This window comes from Siniperca chuatsi, linkage group LG18 (genome assembly GCF_020085105.1).
Source record: "Siniperca chuatsi isolate FFG_IHB_CAS linkage group LG18, ASM2008510v1, whole genome shotgun sequence".
Taxonomy (NCBI): Eukaryota; Metazoa; Chordata; class Actinopteri; order Centrarchiformes; family Sinipercidae; genus Siniperca; species Siniperca chuatsi.
In genome coordinates, this window is record NC_058059.1 from 13,687,378 (window position 1) to 13,697,261 (window position 9,884).

General features: G+C 39.4%; 1 protein-coding gene and 1 long non-coding RNA gene across 3 annotated transcripts; one reads left to right on the plus strand and one right to left on the minus strand.

Annotated features, from left to right (window-relative positions):
- The first annotated feature begins 1,392 nt into the window (after positions 1 to 1,392).
- Positions 1,393 to 8,625, plus strand: LOC122865250 (glycerol-3-phosphate acyltransferase 4-like). Of its 2 annotated transcripts, XM_044173390.1 has the most exons (13): positions 1,394 to 1,589; positions 2,743 to 3,012; positions 4,661 to 4,730; positions 4,840 to 5,137; positions 5,252 to 5,326; positions 5,583 to 5,672; positions 5,918 to 6,011; positions 6,202 to 6,317; positions 7,198 to 7,253; positions 7,340 to 7,425; positions 7,509 to 7,637; positions 7,790 to 7,869; positions 8,114 to 8,625. In XM_044173390.1, exons 2-13 carry the CDS (start codon positions 2,845 to 2,847, stop codon positions 8,289 to 8,291), a joined length of 1,440 nt encoding a protein of 479 aa, XP_044029325.1. In that variant the 5' UTR covers positions 1,394 to 1,589; positions 2,743 to 2,844; the 3' UTR covers positions 8,292 to 8,625. The 2 variants fall into 2 exon arrangements, with proteins under 2 accessions (XP_044029326.1, XP_044029325.1); XM_044173391.1 differs by lacking the exon at positions 6,202 to 6,317 and having other exon boundaries at positions 1,393 to 1,589; positions 5,918 to 6,019.
- Positions 6,027 to 9,846, minus strand: LOC122865251. The gene is made up of 3 exons (XR_006375438.1): positions 9,735 to 9,846; positions 8,100 to 8,123; positions 6,027 to 6,269 (listed from the first exon to the last, which is right to left on the minus strand). It is a non-coding gene; the product is annotated as an uncharacterized LOC122865251 (long non-coding RNA).
- Between the last annotated feature and the right edge of the window lie 38 nt (positions 9,847 to 9,884).

A 9,884-nucleotide genomic window follows, 5' to 3' on the forward strand; every position in this document is an offset into this window, starting at 1 on the left:
AACAATCAAAGAGGAGTTTGTAGGAAATTATTTGGAAATAAAACCATGAAAATTTGGGTTTAACTCCCACACAGCAGGTGTATGGGAGAATTGAGCAAAAGCTTGAAACCTTTACTAACTCTTAAACTGGACCCTCCTATGACAGTATTTGGAGTGATGGAGAAAATTAAGCTCCTCAAATCATCTGTAGACAAGACAGACTCAAGTGTGAGATGTTGTGTTTCAAAAGCCAAAATGAGGATCATCAAACATTTCAGTGTGGTTTATCAAAATGAATAATTTCTTGAAACATGGAATGAGGCTCTTAACAACAAATAAAGATGGGGACAAATACAGTTGTGACATTTACAAAAATCTGTGTAAGTAGCACACTGGCAAGTCTTCTGTAGTATTATAAACACACAGGCCTTTCTCTACTGAGAAATTTTGCTGAGTAAGAGCCAACTTGGCTTTTAACAGAAACAGCACATGGCAGGCCATCTTTACTCTCTTTAAAGTGTTTATCATAGAGGATAAAGTGGATCAAACTTATAATATCATAAAGGCAATGTACACAGTCACAGCAAAAGTTTCAAGACTTAAGAATCAGAACCAAGGCAGTCCAATTGTCTATGTCTAGATTTACGTAAATAAATCGATTACAGAAACATAAAAGTCTTAGTCCCCACTACTCACTTTAAAAAGTGATGAAGTGAATATATTGTCTTTGTGGACAGCCTCCTACAGTATGTCCAGCCAAACTGAGTCATTTTGCAAGTTCTCTAAGTACACTATATTCATTTGTTTGTTTAGTGTTAACATTAGTTTTCTTTCTTTCTTTGTATTTAATTTCAGGTCAAGTTAAGTATTCACGGTAAGAGTGTTTTTTTATATAATTGGTAGAGCAATAGCTCATAACAGACATTATGTAATAAAAGCAAGTACATTATTGAAAATGGATTTAAAGATGTTTTTCACTCAATCAAATATTTTGATACATCCGACCCTAACTTACAGTAAAGTGTTTTCATAATGGACAAATAAAATGTAAAGCTATCTGAATTCAGATATCCCAAACAGGGACACTTGCAACGTGGCAAACTTAGTTAGTAATAAAAAACCATCTTCATCCCTAAAAAAATAAGCAAATGTTGTGCACACTTGCTTATTTTTTCAGCATTTAACCATTGGTATTGATGGATACTATATAATGATAATAATAATTCCTCTTCATATTATTTCCTCATGTTGTCATTATCCATTGTGAACGCATTGAACACAGTTATTATATTCAATTTAGACTAACCTTTGACAGATTGACTTTACCTCCTATACTTACTGGTTGGACCACCTCGCTGTAGTCAGATTTACTGTACATGTCCCGCCCACAGTGCAGTGACAGCGGCCCCTCATTGGCCACCTGTTGCCATGAAGACTCTATACAACTCTGTCTGCAGTTGTAGCATGCTGCCAAAAGCCTGTAAAGCCAGCAGCACAGTGTCAGAGATCCCTGTACTTCAGCCTGGGCTCTGCAGATGGAGAACTACCTGACCGTCTGTCACAACCTCAATTCTCCTCCGATACAGGTCTAACGTTAAATCCGGAGAACGGTAAGAGCCGTTACCCACTAGCTAGCTAACACATTTTTAACTGTTAGCCGGTGGTCAAAGTGAGCTGTATCAACCGAGCAGCTCCCTTGTAAGCTAGCATGTTACTAACCAAACTTATCTAAACTACCTAATAATCAGTAACTGAAGAAATTAGACGTCAAGCTTGAATGTGTCCCATTAATGTTAGAGGATGCTAGTATCCTGGTGATGTAACGTTAAGCATGGAAAACAATTAACCTAGGTGCTCGGTGTCCCTTAACGTTAGCTAAATGAGAACTAACGTTACTGTAACTTAGTCATCATTACACAACAAGTATTTTTGTGTTCCCATAAACTAACGTTAAGGAACTAGCTACCATTATTGAACATCTATGTGTGTGAATTTTTAGCGGTATTGCACCTTTATTTCATGCTTGACACAAACCAGGGACACCTGAATTCTTAAATATATTTTCATTTAATATCATTTAATTCATAGATATTCACAATATTTCATATTTTTTATTAGCTATATAAGATGCTAGCCAGCTAACAGGTAAACTGAAGTAATATCTGCCTTCGCCAGCTTTGTTTCTGACTATTTGCATTAGAGTTGTTGCAGTTTTTCAAAAATAAGGCAATGGTTGTCAATTTACAATTGTGAGCAACAGCCCTTGCCTCATTGTTGAAAAGATGGAATAACTCTAATGCATGCTGTCAAGAAAAAAGTCAGTGAATTCATAGAGGAAATCAAGTCATTTTGAACCCTTCAAAAACTCACACCTAATATGGGGAGTTATTGCACTTTGGCGGTCTCTGTCAATGATGTTCCTCAGTAACAGAAGCTCCCCAACGACAGTAGACCACTCAGTTCTACTAACCCAGGACGTAATCCTATATTAGTATTAAACTGTAGCCCAGGATGCTTGAATATATCAGTGATATGCCAATATAATAATACAATAATAATAATTTATGAGTGAAAATATGTGGGTGAAAACTTAACATATATATTAGCCATCAGCAAAGTAAAATGTTGCTCAAAAGGTAATTTTAAAGTCAATCACAATGTTAACCTGAAAGGGAACAGTTTATACTCTTTATGACTGATCTTGATATTTTGTGCTGTCTTTGTCAGACGCAGACAATAAGTTACTCCTGATGTACATTTCAGAGTCTGCTTCAGACACCGAGGCTTCAACCGGACCAGAGGACTTGGGTTTTGCCGTGGTGTGCAGTCTCTTTGCTCTCTGTGTCTCCTCAGCTGTTGAGCAGCATGACTTGGTTTACATTTCCTGCTGACAACCTGCTGTGCAGGTGTCTTGGCATCTCCATCACTGTGTGGTTGACTATTTTGTTTGCCTTCATAATTGTGCCAGCTGTACTTGGGGTCTCTCTTGGTATCCGCAGACTCTACATGAGGACACTTCTCAAGATCTTTGAGGTGAGCTTGATGTCTATGTAATGCACAATATTATTAGAAGAGTACAAAAGCAAAGTCCTTTGTATTTGTATGTTGTTAGTGAACTGAAAAGGAACATTTTGGAACAAATATTTTACCTCTAAAATGAGGTGCAATGATATATTAAGACCCTTTGACATATTAGAAAACTTTGCACAAAATAGTTTTTTGCAGTTTTAATCTCACTGATTTTGTAAAAAAAAGAAAAGGCATTCCCTGTCGGATGGGACCCCTGGGTTCTCCCAGCTCAGAGGGACTGTTAGAAGCGCAGGCCATGTAGTTGCCTCCCTTTCCTCAGGGACTTAGGTGCTGAGACAGACCCATGGGAGGAACAAGCTTTTGGCCAAGGGGCTACGATCTGAGGTGGTGTAGATACTGCAGGGAGCTTAGACTCCTGGGATGAAGTTCATCTACTGGCATAGATGGAAGATTTTTGAGATGTGGTAAAGAGAACACGAGGCAATTCTCCTCACAAGCTCAGCCCCTGTGGTCCTACAGTTTCTGTAGGACTTGTTGGATTCAGACCTCCCCTAATACACTCAGGATAAGGGTAGTCACGATTAAAGCTGAACAATTAGGGACCTACCTGTTGTTTGAGGGGGATTGCAAAATGCTTTCTCAATTTCCTAATGGTTGTAGTAAAGTTGAAGGAAGCTGTTGTAAAGCAGTTTTCTCACCCTTGGAGTTGATCCATCATAAACCTGCATTGTGCAGGTTTCTGGGTATAGGCGTCAGACATTTCTTCCAAAGATCCTCTCTGGTATTTCTCTCTGCTTTGTCCAGTCAGGGCTCTTACATTGTACATGGAATGTGAGCCTAGAAAAATGCACACAAGTTGTATGTTGGTTTCAACCCAGAGAGCTTAAAGTCCAGGCTTTCCCACTGGACTGTAGATGTTTTACAACAGACCAGTATGCAGCTGGTATTCAACTGCCTTTGTGGTCAGATTCTGCCTGTGGCAGACTGGCTTTAGTGGCCTCTCTACGTCTCCAAATCAGTCTTAGCATCTTGCAAGTCTGGCAAGCCCTTAGTAGTGTCAATCATCTTGGCTTCATGCAGGAGGTCTCGGAGTATTTGTTGGGGTAGGAGTGTGTGTATGTAGTATACAATTGTGAATAGCTTGTTTTGCATGGGCTACAGCCCTGCTGGAATGCACATTGGTGTTTTATTTGGAGAACTCACCAGGCGATGGTTCTTTAAATGTCGCCACATCTAGGAGGCACAGAGGCCTGATCCATCAAAATTGTGAGCTATTTATGTTTGTAAGTCAGACAAAGGGTTGAGATTTTGAAATTTTCAATTTCACAGCTTGTCAGGAAAGTACATTATTTGCTGCAGTGCTGTAGTCTCTGGGAATCATGTTGCCTAATTTCATCACTCTGATCATATCACAGTCTATGCTGCCCATCTTTTCTTGGAATCTCTAACCTTCAATGCAGTTTGGAGGCCTGCAGTGCTTATTACTGCTTATCCAACTTCGTAGCTGCTAATCAGCAGTAGTGTATCAAATTCAAAATCAAGTCTTTAGTTCTTACTCTTATGTTGCTGTATGTCAAACATTACAGCAAACAAAGAAAATTGTTTTCTTATCTAGTTGTCTCAATGTTTTTTTTTTTTTCTCTGAAATTAGTGGGCGACCTCACGAATGGAGATGGGAGCAAAGGAAAAGAATCAGCAACTCTATAAACCATATAGTTATGGTAAACGAGTAATATTTCAATATTTCTCACTCATGAATGCTTACTGTACCTGTATTATTTTTACCATTAACTTAAATGCATGTCTTTCTTCTTTTCATTCTCACTGTAGGAATCATAGCCAAAGAACCACTATTGTCTTGGCAGCAGGAGATCCAGGAGCTCCGGGGCTCTGCCAGCTGTCTGCGCTCAGAGCCGGAGTTTGAGATGACTGACATCTTCTACTTCTGCCGCAGAGGTGTGGAGAGCATCGTGGATGATGAGGTGACCAAGCGCTTTTCGGCCCAGGAACTGGACAGCTGGAACTTGCTGACTCGAAGCGACTACAACTTCCGTCATATAAGTCTGAGACTTACTGTCCTGTGGGGCCTGGGAGTCCTCATCCGCTACGGCGTCCTGCTGCCTCTCAGGTCAGAGCAGCACACAGGCAGGTTATGTGGTAGAGGCAGAAAGATTCATCCCATAGTGCAAAAGCTGTAAACTGGTTCAGTATTGAGTCAACTATATGTTCTTTTTTTCTGCAGAGTTACTCTGGCAGTCACTGGCATTGGTCTACTTATAGTCCTGACTACTTTGGTGGGCTTTTTACCAAATAGAGAGTAAGTTTCCCCCAATTCTCATAACAGTTCATGCGTGCATGTGAAGTTAGGTCCCTATAACAAGGGTATAGACAGATGATCAAAAGCTACAAGACTGATTGTAACCACATGTATTTTGGCCAGTCAGGTTTAAAATAATTTTTATTTCCCTGAGGAATTGTTCTGCTGCTTTAAAAATAATGAAGTGATTGTTTGATAAACCTTGAAGTGTGCATCCTAAAGGGACTGGAGTCATTTTTGGGCATTATGTCTTCAGGTTAAGGTCCTTCCTGAGCGAGAAGGTTCATCTGATGTGCTACCGCATCTGTGTTAGAGCTCTCACAGCAATCATCACCTATCATAACAGGTACAGCATATTTTATATTCAGCAACAAAATCAGCTCCTTAAGAAACAGTCACATTTATTAAATACAATATAATGATCACAACAGTAATATTCACAAGTTAACAGCTTTTTGTAAATGTCTCCATTTCAAAGAATATAATGGAAAGCGTTGAACTGTGTATGGTGTATAGTTGCCTCTTTTGGGACTGGATGTTTGTCACCAAGCTGTATGTGTGTGTGTCTTAAACAAACTTGTTTAATTTCAGAGAGAACAAACCAAAGAATGGCGGTATCTGTGTGGCCAATCACACAACACCCATTGATGTCATCATCTTGGCCAATGATGGCTGCTACTCTTTGGTAGAAAAGTTTGTGTCTCTGTATATGTTTCTGTGAGTGTGTGTGCATGTGTGTGTTCAGTCTTCATAAGCACAAATTTTGAAAAGTGCTCTATGAATAAAGATGATTGTTATAAGAAGGAATGATTAGTTATTAGAGATGAGTAGAGATGTTGTTTCTGAGCTGAACTTGAGTTGACCTCGTCTCTCAGGTCGGCCAGATGCATGGAGGGTTGATGGGAATGATGCAGCGAGCCATGGTCAAATCCTCTCCTCACATCTGGTTTGAAAGATCAGAAGTCAAAGACAGACACCTAGTGGCCAAAAGGTGACACTGCATTGTTTCAGTGTTAGCTTTGCTTTTAGCTGCATTTACATTATGATCAGTACCGCTGCTGTGCAACCAATTATCATTTGGGATGTTTAGCTCAGTGTGTATTAGATTATAATACACAATACATTTTGTTCACCCTGTCTGTATATGACTTATTGTGAATGGGTGTCACCAACCTTGGTGCACATGGTTTAGAGTCAAGTGTTAGTTGAAATATGTCAAGCGTTAGTTGAAGTTGCGGTTAAAACATTTGATTGTGGCCTAGACACATTTGGCAGATAATGACTTAAAACACAAGGTACAATAGCTTTGCACACACATAATAAAAATGTGTTTTTGTCATGGGCAAAGGCCTCCGAACAAATAATACACTAGTCAGCCAGATGGCAGTGCTGGGAGTAAACGTGATTAAACAGTCACAAATCTTGGTATGATACTGTACATTTTTGTATCCTTGCTCTAAAGATGTGTTACAAGAAATCTCAATGCTTTCTCAGTTTATGATGCATCAGTATGTTAATGTATGGCTGCCATCGAACAATGAACCTGACAGTGAGCATAGTCTAACATAAAACTGGAATATCATTTAGCAGCTTGTGGATAGAACTTAGTTTGCAAACTGGTATCAACTTGGCAGCCTTACGTTTGAGAAGGTCGTATGTACCAAATTGCATGCAATTTATAAGCACTTTAGTGATATTTCCACTTGACATAGACTGTGGAGTATGAGTATATAATGATTTGGTTCTTGTTATAATAGCAGCAGTTCAGATTGTGTTTAAACATCATTGGGCTTGAACTCTAGAAGTGTGGCTAATGGAACAATTTTTGTTATTTATTTAATATTTTGATAACTTCTGCTTTCTCCTTTCAGGCTTGGCGATCATGTTGCTGACAAAACCAAACAGCCCATCCTTATCTTCCCTGAGGGTGAGTATGATGATATAATTCTTTTAAACACACATGTAGAGCCCATAAAGTTTGTATAGTGCCGATATTCACACTGTCTTCAACAGGTACTTGCATCAACAACACATCAGTGATGATGTTCAAAAAGGGCAGCTTTGAAATTGGCTGCACTGTCTATCCAGTTGCCATTAAGGTAAAACTTTTTGTGTCTTTTTCCTCCTTTCTGCTCATTTTGCTTTTGCCTACGCTTGATATAACCTTATTTCCATCTTGCAGTATGATCCACAGTTCGGGGATGCTTTCTGGAACAGCAGTAAGTTTGGCATGGTGAATTATCTGCTGAGGATGATGAGCAGCTGGGCCATTGTCTGCAGCGTTTGGTACCTACCCCCAATGAACATAGAGGTGAAATGCTTTGTCACAACCTTACAAAGAAATATTTGGTGTATTACCAAAATCAGTGCTAGGACAGATCATCTATTGTTTATTCTATCTACTGGAGTACTTTGTCCACTTCACTTTTCTTAGCCTGTCCTTTTTTTATTGTCCTTGTGTAGGAGGGGGAGGATGCAGTGCAGTTTTCCAATAGAGTGAAAGCAGCAATAGCTGTAAAAGGAGGGTTAGTGGATCTCATATGGTGAGTCATAGCCAGGTTTCCATCCAAATGTAGTGCAAATCTTAACCGAATTTTCAGAAAATCTGCAAAAGAAAATGGCAGAAAATTGGCTTTTATCGATACACCAACACACTTAATTCATGGGGGCAATCTTGGTTGTTCCTTTCAGTGGTTTGTGGAAGAAGTGACACTGACAAGACCAACGATGACACTGTGTTGAGTCTGTGTGTGATACTCTTTTTCTTTCTTACCTGCGTTCTCTCAGGGACGGAGGGCTGAAACGAGGAAAAGTGAAAGATGCTTTTAAAGAAGAGCAGCAGAAACTTTACAGTAAAGTTCTTGTAGGTGAGCAGGACCAGGGGGACCAAAGTGACGACAAACATTTAGAGGATGAAAATCCAGCGGCGGATAAAAGCAATCAAGATTCAACAAAAGGACAATGAGGACACAGTAAAAGTATGGCAGCATGTATTTTTCTTTTACACAACGTTATAAGTGCAGACTCTTTCAACTTGTAACAATAAAAGAGTATGTTTTGATATTTATGTTTTTATCAGTGTAAAATCTATATTTATTAATATTGTTTGTATGATGTGAAAATTGGAGAATTGTTACACTTACAGTACAGAAAGGTCAAACAGTGAGAGATTATACAAATGCTAATAGGGCACTTTGTTTTTTTTTAACTAATTATTAATTTTTCTGCTTCCTTTTTATTGCCATGTGAAACTTGCCAACTTGTGTATCTGATTAAAACATTCTCCTCTAAAACACTGACCTTTATTGTAAATCTGAATTTTTTAACAGGTGCACAGCCATTAAGAAAGCTTTGACTATTTTAAGTGCCTAGTACTACAGTGGTTACATCACAGAGACACTTTGGCAGTGCCAACAGTTGTGCGTCATTTTGCTAATTGGCTTTATACGTGCCTTCACTTTTAATCTTTGCTGGGCACTAGGAAGCAGAGACAGTGAGATCAAACATGTTCAGGCCTGGTGCAATTTGTTTGTCTCAGGTTGTTAGGAAAGTGTTTCTTTGAAGGATTTGAGATTTAGAGTAATGCAAAGGAACTTGACCCGAGTGTTAATTTTGTTCCCTTTCTGAACCAGCAGGAGTCAGTGTTCAAACAGGAACCATCCTGTATATTGTGGCATGAGAGCATAAACATTCAAATCAATACACAAACTAATTTCAACAGCTGTATAACTGTCTGAAGTACATACATTATCCATACCCACCTAATCCTGATAGGGTTCATATGGTTGGATTCGGTTTCACATGCAGCTCCAGTTTGAATCTTAATCAGGGCGGCAGTGCCAGTGTCTGGATTTCATCCGTCCTTCAGATCAGATGGACTGAATGCTCTAAAATACCTTTAATGTGTTTGTTTGGTTCTGTGACTGGCAACCTTTAGAGAGCTGATTCCCTGCATTCCCCTCAATGCATGCTGGGATAAACCCTCTATTCCCATGAACCTGACTAGGATTAGGTGGGTATGGATAATGCATGTATTTCAGACAAATGCCATCAACTCTGTAAAGGTTTCCAGTCTATTAACGGGGTAAAACAGACACAAAAACAAATGCATTAAAGGTATTTTAGAGCATTCAGTCCATCTGATCTGAAAGACTGATGAAATCCAGACACTGGCACTGCCGCCCTGATTAAGATTCAAACTGGAGCTGCATGTGAAACTGAATCCAACCACATGAACCCTATCCGCTGTCCTCTCTCATGTTTTCAGACCCAGATCACAAAGATAGTTACGGTAGGAGGAGATGGAACTGTGACTGTCAATGATTACAGAACACACTAAAATTTGCATTAACGTGCCTTTTAAAGAAACCAACCAAGATGATTAAAAACTGTCAATTTAAGTAAGTACCTAAATCAATCACTCAGTCCGTACTTGAATGCAGCCGATGTGACGCTGATGCACTCTGGCAGGAGTCAACAAGGATCAGGTGTGGCCTGTTGTCTCCTGTAAATGATTGGTGTGGTGTGAATGGGCACGACAAGCAGCGTGTCAGGTTCG

Coding starts and splice junctions, on each gene's coding strand:
- LOC122865250 (XM_044173390.1), top strand. CDS start 2,845: ATGACTTGGTTTACATTTCCTGCTGACAACCTGCTGTGCAGGTGTCTT. Junction 5,327..5,582: donor GGCTTTTTACCAAATAGAGA/GTAAGTTTCCCC, acceptor TTATGTCTTCAG/GTTAAGGTCCTTCCTGAGCG. Junction 5,673..5,917: donor ATCATCACCTATCATAACAG/GTACAGCATATT, acceptor GTTTAATTTCAG/AGAGAACAAACCAAAGAATG.